Source organism: Urocitellus parryii, chromosome 1, assembly GCF_045843805.1.
Source record: "Urocitellus parryii isolate mUroPar1 chromosome 1, mUroPar1.hap1, whole genome shotgun sequence".
Taxonomy (NCBI): Eukaryota; Metazoa; Chordata; class Mammalia; order Rodentia; family Sciuridae; genus Urocitellus; species Urocitellus parryii.
In genome coordinates, this window is record NC_135531.1 from 160,263,818 (window position 1) to 160,281,601 (window position 17,784).

Genomic DNA, 17,784 nt, shown 5'->3' on the forward strand with positions numbered 1-17,784 from the left:
CACCATACTCAGCAATAATAGAAAAAAATCTTTTAAATCCGAGAATGAGATTTCTTCCAGATGCAAGAGGGAGGCATTCAAATTCCCAAAGAGACAATGAAGAACCTCTTCATGACACACTATAATTAAAATGTTTAATTAACACACAAAACAAGAATGCGAATTTAAGTCTCAAGAGAAAAACATCAGATAATTTTACAGGCAAGCTAATCAGAATTATTTCCAGTTTCTCAGCACATACTCTAAATTTCAGGAGGGCTTAGAGTGATATTTGCCAAGTCATGCAAGAAATTAATTGTCAACCAAGATTGCTCTATCAAGCAAAGCTATCTTTCAGAATCAAAGAAGAAATTAAATTCTTCAAAGATAAGCAGAAACTAAAAGAAATCATTACTCAAGCCAGCACTATAGAAAATACTTACACACAAAATATTACACACAGAAAAAATCAAAAACAAATCTCAGAGCATACAAATGGACAAATCTCATTCAAAGAGTAGTTAAGTAACTGAGAAACAGGATCAAATGAGGCCGTGACAATAAACCTAAATAGCAGTAATTAATAAACATCTCTCTATAATAATATTAAATATAAATGGTCTCAAATCACCAATTAAATGATGTAGGCTGGCAGGCTGGACTTTTAAAAAGACCTAACTGTATGTTGTTTGCAAGAGAGTCACCTTATAGGCAGTGACAATCATCATCTGAAAGGGTGCTGAGGGCCATTACCAAGTAGGTATTGACGCATCGTAATCCTTGCCAGTGTACCCCATGTTAAATGGACTTGCCTTGGAAATTTGCTGCGACCTTGCTTGTGTGTTTGAGAAAGATGACCCTGCTCAAGGTGATCGAGGGTGGATCCAGGTTTGAGGAAGTATCCTGCAGGTTTGAGGAAGTATCCCGGTCCTTGGGCTTAGGGTGTTCCCGGTTTAAGGCGTTTCCCGGTTTAAGAATATGGGTTTTAGGGAAGTTGAGGTTGAAGATTATTGCTGCTGGGATTAGGGTGTTCCTGTTGCTTGTTCCCGTTGAGTTCTCGTGAGATTCAAATGGGATTTTGGAAAAAGCCTCGTGGAGTAGGTGAAGTGTGCGGCAGAACGAGACTGCCCCTGAACGTGTGTGGAGGCTGGTGTGAGATCCGGAATAAAGAATTGCTGTTTGAACCTACAGAGCTGTGTGGTGGCTCGTGATTCTGTGCCAAGCCGAGACATTGGCACTTGGCTTCGGCAAAAGGGAAATAATGGAAATTGATACAAATACAAATGGAAAACAAAAGCAAGTAGTAGTAGTAGCCGTCTCATATTAAACAAGGCAGACTTCAAGCCAAAGTAAATCAGAAGAATCAAAATTCACTTCATATTGGTAAAAAGAAAACTTAAGAGATAATAATAATAAATATTTATGTCTGAAATGTTGGTGCACTTAAGTATATAAAACAGACACTACTTGAATTAAAACCTCAGGCAGACCCAAGTGAATTAAATCAATGAATCCAGGTGCTCAAGCCAGAAACAGGGACAAATTCTTTGAACCTCCTTCTCCATAAGCTCCCAAAGCACTATCCACATTGCATTCCTCACCATGGCCTTTTGATGCTAGTTTCATCATGGGCCTCAGAACCTTGTTCCCCTCCCTCCCACCATCTTCACTGCCTTCTTGAGTCATTGTCAGCCATGGAGGAGGACCTTTATTGTTCTCCCAGTGACCTCTCTTGAACACACCAAAGAATTCTGTAATGCAATCTTTTTAAGCCCAAATATATACCATAGCCAAGCTACTGAATGGGTCTAGGTATTTGCCAAAAGAAGAATGGATAAAGAAATTGTGATATATATGCATGGAGTTTTATTCAGCCATAAAGAAGAATGAAGTTATGTCATTTGTAGGAAAATAAATGGAACTGCACAACATCTCGGGGAGAGTGAAACAAGACAGATTTAGAAAGTCAAAAGTCAAATATTTTCTCTCATATGCAGAAACTAGGGAGAGAAGTAAAAAGAATCACATGACAAAAGAAGGGAGATCAGTAGAGCAGAAACTGTGGACTAGGGGAAGAAAGAAGGGAGGGAAAGTGGAAATACTAGAGAATACAATTGACCAAGTTATGTTACATGCATTTACAAATATATTGCAGTGATTCTCACTTATGTGTATAATTGTAATGCACCAATTAAATGAAATAAAGCTTAATTTAGTCAGCATTTTGTTAAACCACTCTCACTCCAAATCCTTTGGTAATTTTCACTACTTATGGAATAAATATTTAAACTCCAAATGTGGCCTACGAAGTACCTTGCGATCCACCTTCTGCCATGTCCTCTGCTGGTTCTTCCACAGTTCATTTGTTTAACATTTGTTATTTCTGTTTGAACATCAAATATACAGGCTTGAGGACTATTTCCAAATGGCCTACCTACGTGGTACACTGTACAGTACAATATTTGCACATGAGATGCTTTATATGAGGTATAAAATGATGTTGCTATTGCTGAAAAAAAACTTCTTGTCAGGAATGTTTTCATGTGACTCCCTTAGATTGATTATTGATAAATTGTCTCTTCTTCCAGATTTGATTTTTTGATGCATTTACCTTCTCCTTCACTGCACATGAGAATTAGTTCAATTCTAGGAAAACAGGTTGAGCAGCATTACAGAGAATGTGAAGAAGTAGAGGCATCATTTTGAGATGGGGATCCATTCCCAGATTATGCTGCATCCAGCCTGGATGAGGTTTTGTCCAGCAGGCCTACTGAAGGCAGCTCACAGCTGATGGACAGCTTCTTTGTGGAGGAAGATCCTTCTCTACAGACAATCTGTATCTGAGTGTGACTTCAAACTGAGAAAAGGCAGGGGCAGCTAAGAGAGCGCCATCTCCCAGGGCTGGGCCAAGATCAGAACTCTGCCAGGTGTCTGAGGGAAGTAAGGATGTGCACACAACATTTGAAATGGTGGAGTTTTTTTACACTTTTTTTCTTAATGTACCACAAATGTGTTCACAGATTTTTTTGAGCATGGAGAAGCCTACTTTGGAAAAGTTGTAGGAGAAGCAGGATTCTGGTGGAGGGGATTGCTCACTCTGTTTAGTTGGCAGCTACCCCAGAACCATCTCACGATGCAGCTGCACAAGGTGGACAAGCTTTAGAGGGCCCAGGAGGGCCTGCAGTGGATCAGCTCTACCTCTCTGAAGAGCGTGACACAGCCTGCATGGTGGGGCATTGTGTCCTGGTGGCACTGTGGGAGGTAGAGCAGCCCTAGGGTCACTGCAGAAGCAGTGCATGTAATTAGCTCTTTCTTCTGAAAACCAGGGAATAGGTTCTCCTGTTATCTGCCGTCAATGGGAGCTTTATTTGAGGGTACAGTGGCCAATTTGAAAAAAACAAAATCACATTACATTGTTGGCTCTGATGAAGGAAGCCTGGGACAGGTAACTGGAACCTGTTGCCCACATGCTGATGTCTCTGACACTGGGGCTAGTGTGCTCTGGAATTAGGAGGACACCTTACTGTGGGTTATGAAGCTAGCCCACTGACATTTCTTGGACAAATTATTATGTTCATGGGGTTAGCTATCGATTCATCCTCCTAACAAAAACTGATTAATATAATATGGCAAAACTAAAAAAGACATCACTTTTCTTTGAGACTTTAGCTGAAAAGAAAACTAGCCAAAATTTAAAAAAAAAATTAAAAAGAGTTGAGTTAGTGAAAATAGAATTGTAACCAATATCAAAAATCCCTTCTCTATTCCATGTGTCCAGAAGATGCCTAGGGTCCTGTGACACAGCAATGCCACAGGCTCAGTGTTATCACCACCATCAGTTGGGCTATGCAGCTGGAACAGTCACATGAGAGAAGTTTCTGTCCAGTGACACCTTGTTTTCTATGTGATGATTTAAATGAGTCAATTTGTTCCTTGCACATAAAGGTCAAAACTAAGCAGTTGCACAAAGTTCATTTTAGACTCACAGGGTCCCAGATGTAGATATAAAACCATCTCCTATTCCCAGACCCAATAACTGCAAATTTCTACCAAATTATAAGCTCTGTGCCTGGCCCGGACATGCATGATCTTTTCAAAACTAACTGTAACCCCCGTCTTAGCATGATTGTGGCCTTATTACAAAGGCAAAAATATGTGCAAAAGGTTGTAAATGTTTTGAGAAATGGATGAAGCTACTAAGTGGTAGAGATATAACCTAAATCCAGAAAGTTCTGCTCCAGAGAAGGTGCTTTGATTGTCACTTGCTCCCCTCCTTCCTGTGGCACATCAGAATGAACAATGAATCTAGCCATCCACAGCAAGATGAAGCACTCAGTTACACAGGATTCCTCCCTTTGGCTCTACCTCTAGTCCTTAAGTGGGTTACATACTACTTAATCTTCATAATGAACCAGGAGTGAACAGAAGTCGTCGTCATATTGAAGACCGAACACTGACAAGTGAATGATCAAGCATGACTTTTAGCTCTATTTACTCTGGTGACAATAGGACCACCCTTCCATGGATCCTTCCTGACTTCCTCCTGAAAATTGCACCCTAGTCACTTATCCTGTTCCCAGGGAATGAATGCCATGTCCCAAAGTCACTCCAGTCACAACAGCCCTTTTCTGAATGAACCTTCCCTGTTCTGTCGCCATCTAAATCCTTAGCAAAGTGATAAAATGCCATGTGCCCTGGAGTCTGCCTTGGAGCCTTCTGAGTCTGTCCCCTGTCTACTGTTCATCTCCTCTGCTAGAACCAGGGGCTCAGCCACTCCAGGGTTCAGGGACTTCATTTCCTCACGAGTCCTGCTGCTTCCTTGCTGTCCCCAGCCCCGTCCTTACCTCTGAGCTCAGCTCAGTGTTAGCTCCTCAGCAGCTCCACAGCCAGGTGACAAGGCCAAGCCTCACACCTATGAGCTCTAATGGCACCTCCTTCATTACTTGTTAATGACCACACAGAACAGGTGGTCTGTGCTAAGTTCACAGAACAACCAACTTTCCCCTAATAGACATACGCAAGCTCTGCGGCTCCCGGAAAACCAGCCCATCTCTCCCACTGCACATTGGTGAACAACTTCCCTGTGGCAAATACTTGTAGAGAAATATGTGTTGGCTGCTTCGTGCCTGGGGTCATAGAGGCACATTCAATTCTATGTGGACTCTGGTGTTCCTATAATAATAAAAGAGCACGAACAAGGCAATGTTAGTTTTAAAGGTCCAACACTGCCTGTCCAACCTCAGTAATCACATCATTCACTCTGTCCACTGCTTCTGTGGAAAGAAACAGCAACCTCAACACAAACGTGATGGAGAGCACCCTCCTCTCCCTAGTAGACGAGACCCATGTCACCACTCAGCCCCAAGGATGAAAGAGCCTCAGGCCCAGGTTTGTCAGCCCAGCTCAGGAGAGGCACAGAGAGGACTCCAGGTTTCTGAATAAACAACCATGTCACAAACTGGAAACCACCTTTAGATTTCCAACTCTGTTTGTTTTGAAATAGGATGGGAGAGTGAATAGGATCCCTTCTCTTTTCAAGTTTTGGCTGAAGTCCCAAAGATGAGATAATAGGTATTTATATCTATAAATTCTGCACATCATTCTCTGGATTTTCAGAGATTTGTATGAAACTAGCTTCAAGATTCTCAGTCTCACCAGAGTATTTTGGGGAGAATTTATAACTCACACACACACACACACACACACACACACACACACACACACACACAAATTCCACGTTATAAGTGGAATAATTCAAAGTGAGGAACTTCCTTAAGGGACAGATATCACTGGACAGAGGACTGGGTAGGGACTGCTTCATCCTCCCTTGGGCAAATGAGCAGGGCTCCTCTTGACAGCCAAGCAAGAGGCCTGTATGCCAATAAAATTGCACTTCATGTGTCCACAGCTTTAAAAAATACTCCTGTGGATTTCTGATCCATACCTTAAAATGTCCCCAAGTGCATCCTGCCCAGGTGTCATCAGCCACAGAAGGTGGCTTCAGTGCAACTCATGTAATCCAATCCCCAGACTCATTTGCCCCCAGATGGGCTCCAAAGAACCACTGTCAGTTACATTGTCCATGTGCATCCCCCAACACCTCAGACAGCTTCTCCATGCAGGAATTCCATGCCACAGGTTTCAGCACGTGTCCTCAGAAGCCCTTCCATGAGTTCCAAAGTAGAAACTATCTAGTATGTTTCAGGACTGTGCCCAACCCATGGAAACAGGCTTTTATACCAGATTGGTGTCCATGTGATTGTATGACAGCCATGCTGGCCTTTGTGACTGGTTTAAGAGCCACCTGAAAGCCAGGGGGTTGAGAAGGAGCAGACTCAATAGCTCTCCAATTAGCCCTTTCAACAAGCTTCCCACCCAGACCCCACTCTCTATGGAATGTGGGGGCTGTGGTCCCGCCCACACTCCCTCCCCTCCACCTGGTCTGGTGCTCCTCTAGCTCTCAGGATTCCCTGGTTCCTCTTGGTCAGAAAGCTTAAGACAGAGCACAGGGAGGTTTCAGACAGGAAGGAGAGTATGAGCCCTACAGGAGGATCATCTGTGTGCTTAGAGGCCTAAGATCAATCTGGTCCTTGCAGGGCATTTAGTGGGCTCCTGGGTGTTCCCCTATGGTCCATCTCCACTTATGTCACCATGGGAGGACTGAATACTTCAGGACTGCCCTAAGACCCCTCCTCCTGTCCTTTCTCCTGCAGTCAGGTGAAGTCTGACTGGGTGTCCATGGGCAGGTGCACTAGGCAGCCCTGGACACAGCTCTTACCTGGGGCTATCTTTGTCTTAGAGAAGACCAACCCAAGGCATGAGGTTCAGGTCATTATGAGATCAAGTCAGAGAGGACTTTAATTACAAGAGAGATTTTGTGAATTAAATGTCATGTGACATTTAACCTACAGAACACCAAAGAAAACAGAACTCATTAATATTTTGGCAAGTATAATCTGGAAATACACACACACCCCAAATGTAGAGAAAGGAAGAAAACATTCTAATACGAATCATTTTTTCCCTCACTCATATTTCTGAATCAGGAGCCATGTCCAGGTCAGCAGGAAGGCCACTGGAAAAAGTAGTGAAGAAGGAAGATGGGTGCTATTATGTGGTTCAGAGGTAGAGCTGGCCTACCAGGCCCAAGGCCTCGTGTCCCACGTGTAGGACCCAACATGTAGTAAAAAGGAAAAAAAAAAAAAAGACAGATGGAAGATGGTGGATGGCAGATGGTGCTTGGTGGATGGTACTTGGTGGATGGCGGATGGCCCACTCACAGAGCTGTCTGTGATGTGCCTTGAGGACAGAGTGTGTGGCTACAGGGTCATGGAGAGCACCCAGAACCCTCCTTAATAAGCAGCTCACCTCTCTTCTGCATGGAAAGCATGTTTTCTAGAAATTATCAAGAAGGAAATGAGTCAAGAAGTGGGTGAAATGAGTACAAAGGCGAATTGAAGTTCAGACACAGCACCTAAGAGTGTGTCCATGGAGCATCCCTACTCTTCATGTTTTCCTAGTCAACAGTAAAAGATAAAAACCCTAAGTAGACTTATGATCTACATGTAAGTCTAATTGCTACACAAATGATGTCAGCCCACTTGTTCAAGCTTACCTTTGGCTTTTCTGGTTCTCAGGAGGACAATACCGGTGACCACCAAGCAGAGAGTCAAGAGGCTGAAGAGCACCCCCAGCACCACTGTCCAAGGGCTAACCCTGGGGAACAGGTCACCTGCAAAACAGCACCATGGAGCTGAGATCTAGGCTGACTGCAAGTGGCCTGGCTGATGGGGACGAGTCCTTCCTGTTTCCTCATGGAGACGTCACTAGGCAGCAGAGATCCCAAGCCTCCCCAGCCCTCCCAGCACTCCTAAGGACCTCCACTCCCTGTCTCCTCCCAGCCTGGGCAGGCCCTGAGCTGCCCTGTCAAACCAGGCAGCTGTGTGGACAGGCTGAAGAGAGGAAAGTAACGCAGCAGACACCGTGTGACCGGCTCCAGATTTCACCAAAGCCCACATGATGCGGGTGACACGCAGTGCTCCTATAGTAAGTGCTCCTATAATAAGGGACAGTCTGCAGATGCCACAGAGCCCCTCCTTCACCTGCCTGCCCTGCCCTCCTGAGGCCCCAACTGCCTTCATCATGGGCCTGTTCCTCCAGTTGTCCTCCTCATCACATGGATGTGAGTCTAAGGACAGGCTGAGGACTGAGATCCTCTGGAGCTCTTCTCAGATTAGAGCAGGAACTGTGAGGTGTCAGCGCCTAGTCCAGGCACATCTCCCGGCCAGGTCCCAGAAACAGAGTTGGAGGGGGACTGAGGTCAGTAACAGTGGCTCTGAGGCCAACACCCATCTGCAGAAGAGGCCCTGAGCAGCCCTCACTCCAGGCTGTTTCATTCAGTCCTTCAGCCAGATGGCTAGGAAATCACCACGGAGCTCAGCTGGTCGTCAGGGTGAGTTAATGCTCAGCTCAGCAGACCTCCTGCACTCACGTGAAGAAGGCCCTTCTCCTTCACGTCCTCCATGTGGATTTCAGGACCTTCCATGTGAGGTCCTGAGGGTTGCTGAGGTTTGCTAAGCTCAGCCCCGACTCACCAGTGTCTCCCAAGTTTTCTCTACTACTTTTTTCATTGTTGAAATCTAAGGAGAAGTCAGATAATTTTCCCTCCTGGAGCTTTGTATTCCCAAGGATGTCAATTAGGTAAAGAAAAAAAAAAAGAACTCTATCCTCTAACAAGTGTTTTTATCTTCTCAAATTCCCAACTTTATTCCAGTTCTCTCTTTCTAATGATCTACAACACATGTGACCCACACAAGAGAAAGTGTTGGACACCAGATCTGGTGATCCTGATAACGTCCTGCAGAGGTTCACTTACACACCCACCAGGCAATCTGTTCTTGGGAGCAAGTGTCTGCTAGGCAGTGGGGAGTTCAAGGCCTGAGAGAGCTTGTCCTCAGGGGCTCACACCCAGCCTGAGAGGATGCAAACATGCAATCAGGGTAATGTGGGGGAAGCAGACAGACACATGGTGCAAACAGGTGGGGTGATTTCTGAAAAGACAGCTCCTGGGTTAGGGCTAAAGAATCAGCAGGTAATGCCAGTTGAGGAAAAATAGAATGTGGACCCCAGTGCCCATGAGCACCAAAGGCCAGGTATGTCCAAGGACTAATATGAGGTACCAGGAAAAGGGAGAAAAAAAAATGAAAGGTGGGGAGGAGCTGAGGAGAAAAGGCCCTGAGGCCACCCTGGAGCATAGGCTGTACTCTGCTCCCTGGCTGGGAGAGGGAGAGGGCAGTGCAGGGCAGTGCTGGGGCCAGACTGTGTCCTCTGGACAATCACTCTAGGTATGTGGAGGGCACACCTGGGTGCTTGGTCCTCTCTGTCTCAAGATGAACTACAACCTCATGAGCACACACTTATTAGCCCTTTTACTATTTGTAACCTGTGGGCGGGGGGAGGAGGGAGTCTGCATCTGCCAAGGTCACAGAGGTGGCTGTGGCCAGCAGTTTAGGTAAGTTTGACAAGCAAGAGAATAAGCTCAATTGTTATGCATGGATAAGTCTGAGCAGGAGGATTTGGGAAGGTTCCTAGGGACTTTGACAGACCCCTCTCAGCCATGTTACCCTGTGAAATAATGACCTTGTTGACCTCAGCAGGCATGCACAGGGGAAGTGGGTATATCTGAGGAGGTCCCTACTCAGGAGTGACAAAGGCACCCACTGGACACTCATAGGGGTCTGTGTTAAGGATCTCCACTCATCACAGCTTCCTGATCAGCACTGGAACCTCTGGATTGGCACCTTGGGGAGAACTGACCTGCCATGGACATGTGGGTGTCCTTCTCCTCATTAAGGACAGGGTTCCTGATGGAACAAGACACGTGTCCTCTGGAACTTTCCCTGACTGAGAGAGAGGACTCCACATGGAACAGGCCGTCTCCTGCTACTGTTCTGGTCTCCAAGGCAGGTTCCAGATAGAGTCCTCCAGGGCCACTCCACTGCACCTCTGGCTCCGGGTACCACCCTGGGGACATGCAAGTCAGCTTAATACTCCCACTGGGACCAGGTTCAACATGAATAAGAGGAGCCAGGCCTGAGGCTGGGAATGAGAGACAGAGAGAGAGAAAGAGAGAGAATGCTGTTTAGGAGGTCAATGGCTCTGCTCCTCCAGGCCAATGGACCTGGGCTTACTGGTTGACCCGCAGGAGTCTGAACTCTCCTGCTTGTGAAAATTAATGTAGAACAATTCTGTCCCCCCCCCAATAACTTCTTATTTTATGGTTGTGAGAAAGAAATCAAATTATTATACTAGTATGTAACCAAGTGGTCAAACACCATCTGGAAAATCCTTCCTCATTTCCTTGGAGCTCACAACTTATCTTTTCTTCTCTTGCTCATGACAGTGGGGGTGAAACCCTCCATTCATCCAGTGTGGGTGAGAACTGAAGAGTACATTTGGATTAGAGGTTTCTGCTCTAAGACACTTATTCACCCTCCTCCTGCTCATGCCTTCTTCAGAAAATCTTCTCATGGGGGAAGTCTTGGGGCTGTTGTCCGGTACAATAGGCCAGGGCTCTGTGTGAGACACACTAGCCCTGTGGGACTGGCATTCCTGTATGATTTAGTAGGGGTAAGCTGCACCTGCGTGGCCACATGCAGGAGGTAGATGCCTTACCTGGGTAGCACAGTTTTGGGGTAATGAAGTTCTTATCTGTGGAAGTGGCTACCCAGCTGTGGAGCACACGTCCCACCTCCTTGTACTTAGGAGTGGTCTCCAGATACTGATGGAAGTCTCACTGGAATTGCTTGAACTTCCTGTAGATGCTGACCTTAATAGCAGGGAGCAAGCCTTATCCCCAAGTGCTCTCTATCTTCTAGGGCTAGGCACAGACAAGGCTGTAAGACATCTACAGCCCCAAGGTCAAGGCTACATATGTTGTTGAAAAAACAGCCTCGGGTGATTGATGTGGAAACCTGACATGTCTTCCACTCCTTTTGCCCTGCTCTTTCTCTGCAGGCCTCTGTGGGGAAGTGGCTTGGGATAAAGCACAGTGACTAGCATTTCTGTATGGCACTGGATAATTATATCTCTACTAAACAGACTGAACAGAGCAGACAGGCCATCGGACTGTGTAGGATCTCTACATGGGATCTGAGAAAGCAGAAGAGAAAGCAAGGAAAGGCAAAGGTTTAGTTTGGGAGATGAGAAGAGCAAGAGAAGGACATCCTTGCTGGCAGGTGTGCTGCTTCTCCTCCCTGGGAAGATTAAGGAGCCTGACAGAGGTAAGACTCTGGGGGTCTTGGCACAGATTGATTCTTCAGGGAACCTTCCTGACCTGGCCAGGCCTCACTCCTGTAGGAGGGAGGGGACAGATGAAGAAATGCATGTTAGAACCCACCCAGCCTGTAAAAGCACGGGAGGCCATGGTGGGGAGGACCAGGGCTCTGTCTGGGGCTGACCTCTGCCCACAGGAGCACATATGAGACCTCCTCTGTGCAGAGCCCAGGCACTGCCTTGCATTGGTTGTGGGCAGTAGGTACTCAGGGAAAACACCCCAGGGTCCAGGAAGCCCCATGGACAGTGCTGGCCGGCAGGAGATGAGGAGGTTGGCTCAGCACAGTGCTCAGGGTGACTGGTTCACCAGGAGTGTGAACTGCAAAGCCATCAGTGACTTCCCACCACATTCCAGGACACATGCAAAAAGCAGCCTGCCTGGAAATCATGTAACCCTGAGCTCCTGGATGTAGGGACCAGAGAAACCTTTCCTTTGGAAAACCTTATTGGTTCTTCAAAAAACACCTGTTGTTATTTGTTATTGCAATATTTGCATCCAGACTTATATTGTAGCAGACCAGAAGCATCAGCAATTGCCTGCAAAGGTAGAAGAACATCTCACTCCTAAGCTCAGAATCCACCTCACTGAAGTGCTATCAGAGTTGCCATCTGCAGACATACTACTAGCTAGGATGTGAAATCTGGGATATTTACACAGCGCTTACAAATGACAAGAGAGTCAGCCAGTCATCCTGGGATTGAGAGGACACAGCACCTCCACAGAATGGTGATGGATTCACAGGCACACAGTGCTCACCAGGAAGTCTGACACAGACTTGAATTTGCTTTAATTGTTTTGTTTGCATCCTTAAAAAATTAAAATCCTTTACTACTTTGTTTGGAAAATATCTGTGCTTTCCTATCTGCTTTAGAGAAGTCAATAGTTAGTATGAAAATATTTCCTGCCATAGATTCATGCGACTAAAATATGTTAGAGATCCACTGTTGAAGCTCAGAACACATTCATTTGCAAGTAGAAGGCCCATCAGCCCAGCCACTAACTTCAAGGAGGGAGCTGTGTGCTTGCAGGGAATCTGGGGTATAGTGGGACAGCAGTGGGAAGCTGTTCTCTGTTTGCTGGTGGAATTCCTCTGGGCAAGAGCAAAAGCTTCTGGGATCAGGCAAATCCACCAGTTCAGAGAAAGGAAGGACTTTTTTTTTTTTTTTTTTTTTGAGAAACTACCAGCTGGCTCTCAAGTTGACAGCCACTAATTAGGTTTCACCAAAGCTTTAGGAAGCATATGAAATACCTCTAGAAGTAGATGTCTCCTTCCTGGTTTCCTCTAGAAATTATTGCCACAGACAAACCTCTCTGGCCAGAAAGTGAGGCCAAGCCACTGCACCAGCCCAGCTGGCCTGGCTCTTATGGCTCCCGGAGGGCCTCTGGATGGCCTCTGCAGGTGGCACTCCACCGCACAGGGCTGGCTCTTGCAGTAAGAACTCTAAGACCACCCTTGAGCCTGCTGCAAGAAGGAGGCTTCCTCTAGCCCCAGACAGGGCTTAGTGTCCTCTCTGAGATTCAGCTGAGATTCAACTGGTGGATTCACAAAGGGTCTGCTTGGCAGAAAGTTTAGCACCAACTGTTGTTTAAAACTTACCAGTAACCCGCTTTTCAGTATTTATCTACAGTCCAGGAAGAATCAGGTAAATGCTGCCATTTATTGTGTAAACTTGTTCTAATGTAACTAGGCGAAGCACAGTCTCTGTGATGACAGACTCTTCTCCCAATCACCTTGACTTTCAGGATTGTCATTGAATGGCAGGTGGAATATCTGTACACAGGTCACAGGGGCCTAGAAGAAAGCTTCCCTGCTCTGCAAGGTTATGAACGCTATGCTCCTTGAGATGGACCAGGCTGGTTTCTCCCAGGGTTCACTCAAGGAATGGTAGAGAGAATCTCCTCCAGGAGACCAGTACAAGGCTCTGTGCTGCTGTTGATGGAGGCTGAATCAGGCTCAGGTTATGTTTTCACTAGAAACCTTCCTTACTCTTCCACCCCAGCCTCACAGGAGTTTCTGGGGTGACTGTGTACACAGATGTGGGATGTAAGTGCTTCACCTTAGGCAGAGATGTGAGCAGATAAGGATATCCCAGGATGAGTGTGCAAGTCTGTGCCCATCTAGGGGTGCTGGGATTGTTGTCTCTGTTCAGCAAAGAGTTGGAGATCAGGACACAGGGATAGCAAGCAAGCATCAGGTTTATTGCAAAAGGAATAGAGATACAGAGAGAAAGTTCTCCAAAGGGAAGGGGCCCCAGAGCTGGGAATCCAGTGGGGGAGGTTGGGCTGTTCTTTCTATGTGTCTAGAATTTCCTCCTTTTCTTTTCTCTTCCCCTGTCCACGCTCTCCTCACTATTGTTGAGTGGTGTCCCCTGTGTCCATGTATCTATTCTGTTTTTCTATTGGATCCTCTGCTTAGGAGTACTAGTATGGAAATGTCTGTCTGATGGGTCCCCAGCTTGTGTCCACAAGCAATTTTGTCAACCAGAAAGTTGACTTCACTAGAAGACACTCTCGAGACCCGCCCCTTTATTCTCGCCCTACACCTGGCCTTCTCACTGGCTGTCTTGCCCTGGCTGCCCACACCCTTCTACATCTCCCTCAAGAGTCAGATTCCAGTCAACCAGGGCACATTCTGTCTGGATGGAATGAGGTTCAGAACCCAGGGCCTGTGGCTGGGCTGATCACATTCCCTCCACCTCCCTGGAGCTCCTCCTGTGTTTCTGAAATAAGAACAACATCTCTAGACAGAGACATGTTTCTGGGGGCTCTGCACAGGCCATGCTTAGATGCCCTGCTTGCACCTGCCCTTCATCAGTGTGTTGGAAAGGAAAAGGGATGTCAATGTCCTTTTTATCAAAACACGAATCCGTGGGAAGACACTCTAGATGAATCTCAACCCCGGCATTTTAGCAGTCCTCCCCAGTGTCCTTGGGACACTGCCATCTGTCCTTGCACACTGTAGGGTACTGGTTGAACAAAAATGTACCTCCAATCACCTGACAGCTTTCAGGCCAGAGGCTCACCTGTGACCTCCACTCTGAACTGTGCTTCACTGTGGTGTGTGGAGCTTGTAAATGAACAACTGTAGTCCCCTCCATCTGAAGGGAGGATGGGGCGGATCCTCAGGGCCACCTGCCCTTGACTGATCTGCTCCTTGAGGAATTCCGTCCTCCCGCGGTACTCTGGCTGCTGCTTTTCCAGGATATCCTGGGAATTCCTATAGTAATGCACCAGGTCTGAGTTCTTGGTGTGGAACCACCTGATCTCCATGTCCTGGGCATCCGTGGAGGGGTTGAGGTGGCAGGAGAACACAGCCTCTGCTCCAACCTTGGCGATGACTGGTGAGCTTGGTCCCAACACGTCGAATTGCCCTGGAAATCATGAAGATAAAGCGTCACAGCCCAGGGCTGTCAGGCGAGGCTGCAAGTGTCTGATGAGAGCAGCAGACCAGCTCCCTGAGCACACAGAGCTGTGCCAAGCTATTGAGCAGACCTAACACCAGGATGCCAGAGCACCATTGGTATAAAAAGTCAAAGCCACACAGAGCCACTGTGCAAGGGTCAGATGAGCTGAATCAAGATTCAGGTGTTTCCTGTTTGCCTAGAGTTTGAAATCAAATTCATATAAATTAGGTTATTAAAGTCTCATAGAGCTCTGTGTGTTATAGAGCACTGCCCTCAGTCTGTGATGAGAAATCTGAGTCAGAGAGTGACTTGGTAACTTGCCTCACAACCCATGATTAGTATGGCATAAAATGAGAATTGCAATATTATTCAGCAAATGTCCCCTCCCTTTAAACCACGTTACTCAATACATATAAGTAAATAGTGAGATATAACATGAAAACATTTGAAGTAAAGATTTTGTGCTAGGGGAAAAACAAAGATGAGATGCCACAGAGTTTTCCCAGCATAGTATATTAACATGAGGGTAAGGCCTAGGATAAATATCCTGAAACTTGACCTCAGGTTATCTCTGACACAGCGGCGGGAGTGGAAAATTCAGCTGGAGCATCCCCAATCCAGTAGTCTGAAATCGAAGGACCAAATCAGAATTTTTTGAGCATCAACATGTGGAACCACCCACCTGAGCTCACAGGCAGGTCTTTGTCAAGACTAGGCTCACTGAGAATAATACCACATCACCTGCAGGCTCTGTGTGTAAGTACACATATAACACAAGTGAATGCCATCGTTAGGGTCACAACCCAAGATGTGCCATTTAAATATGCAAAAATCCCAGCATTCGAAAACTTCCCATATTCAAAAGACTTCTAGTACCAAGCTTTCAGATAAGGGAAGCTCAACCTGTACAAATCCAAGGGAAAACATGGAACTTTCCTGGTGTCAAAACAGAGATATTTTTTCCCCTCTCTCTCCTTAGACAGCTTCCTTGAGAATACTTGAGATTGTTGACAGCCTTTTTCTGTCTCTGTAAAATGTATGGAAATCTTCTAAAAAGGCACATGTGCCTCTTGCCAGTTTTAAATCAGGTGTGGGACTTTTCAGTTTGAACTGTGTACCTCACAGATGGAAACTCTTCTCCCTGTGGCAGTGCAGATTGGGCCCAGGCACCTGGCCCCTAGTTTTACTACCTCTTTATTATAACAGAGCGAGTTCCAATTTACCTTTGGAAAACAGCAAATAACTAAAACAAATGGCAACTTCAATTACAAGATTAATGTAAGGTGAAAGATGTGTGGCAAAGGTACTTTCACATCTTACTCAAGAGCAATGTATCAGTTACTCATTTTGAGAGTGTGTATGTGAGAGAGGGCATCTGGGGACCAGCATCCAGGGGAGATCTCATCCATCTCTGCAATGGCTGAGTGGGTCCTCTGGGGCCTCATGGATTCTATCAGCAGATAGCCTAGCATGTGCATCAGTTTTCTCTAATGCTCAGTTAAACAATGAGGTTCTATATTCTTTTTTCATTTCTGGAGACACTTTTTTGGCTTGGTAGGACACTTCATTTCTCCCATTTCCTCAATAATCTTTATATTTTTCATTATATACATATGTTCATATGTGACCATCATATCCCTAACAATCCAGAACCCTTCAATTTCAGTTTTATGTATTTTAACTTTGTGTTGTCACATGGCAGGGAAACTAGAACTGTCAAGAAAGATGTGGTTTCCTCATCTGCACTAACTGCCGTTCTTCACTTACTGTGTGGTTCAAGCCTGTTGTGGAGAAATAAGGCGTCCACTGTTTGGGGACATACAGAAATGACCAAAATTGGCATCAGAAGCATTAAGTAAGAGAGAAAGTCAGGAATATCCCACTCAGTTTCTGCCTAGACTGCTTTTTTTACCTGATAAGCTTGTAATTCAAATATTCAATGGTACTGCAGACACTGCTCTAGGAATTAGGGATTCATAGGAAACCAAGAAATGTTGTTGTCAAGCTCGCACATTCCAGCTCCTGTGCCGGCTGTGCCCATGTCACCTCACCCCAGAGCTGGAGAGAGCAGCACCAGGTAAGAGGGGAGGGCAGCTCTGCCTTGGTCTGGACAGACCTCAGGCTCTGAGCTGCTCCAGTCCCATGTGCTTCCTCAGGGAGGATCCCAAGGCCACAGGCTGGGAAGGAGCACCAGGGCCTGAGACACTGAGGCTGAGAGCCTTCCTAGAGGTGGAGATGCCCCAGAGCAGCATGAGCTGAGCCCTGGATCCACACCCAGGGGTAGCATTGCCAGGTCCCTGGAAAGGAGGAAACTCTTTGAGGGAAATAGAGAAACAGAAATATATGGAAACTTTACACTTTAAAAATCTCTGTTTCCCAATGGCACCAACACAAGCAATGCAGCCTCTACTTGATGGTGAGGAGAGGGCAGGTCTCAAGGATGGTTGAGCTCTGGAAGACCTCACAGAGGGAGTGTCCAGCCTTCTCTCCACAAAGACAGCAACTGTGGGAGCTCTCCATTGCTCGCCAGCTAGACTTGACAACTGCACAGCATACACTTCCAGTGTTGTACGTGATAAAGGCACAGATTTATCTGTTGATTGAAATATATAAATATAATTCCTATGGCACTTTGCACAATGTTAAAAAGTTATAAATGTTCATGCAGAAGCACAAAAGACCATATGACTGAGTTGACAACCTCAGCCAGAAGAGTAAAGCTGGAGCCATCCCACTTTTCCAACTGCAAAGCTGCATGGAAATGCAGGGTACAGCACAGGCAGGAGGGCGGACAGATGGGCCTCTGGAACAGAACAGGGAGCCCAGAGACACCCACAAGCATGTGGTCAGGTGTCTCCACCAGGGCATCAAGAATGAGTGTCGTGGAAAACAGTCCAAGAGGTAGGATTAGAAGACTGGCCATCTGCCTGGAGAAGGAGATCTCACCCTTAGTCACACTTAGAAGTCTGCCGAAAATAGGTTCAAGTGTCAAACATCAGACCAAGGATGGAGGTTCCAAGAAATTTCCAAGAAAAAAAAAAGCCACTAGACAGTGGTGTGACCAGT

At 46.2% G+C, this 17,784-nt stretch overlaps 1 protein-coding gene across 1 annotated transcript in view; it reads right to left on the bottom strand.

The window, feature by feature from the left end:
- LOC144255880 (EF-hand calcium-binding domain-containing protein 13-like) overlaps positions 1–17,784 on the bottom strand; it is a 162,866-nt gene that overhangs the window by 132,679 nt on the left and 12,403 nt on the right. Inside the window, 2 exon segments of the mRNA XM_077800932.1 lie at positions 12,316–12,404; positions 14,338–14,685. Of these exon segments, the coding sequence (XP_077657058.1) occupies positions 12,316–12,404; positions 14,338–14,685 (437 nt within the window).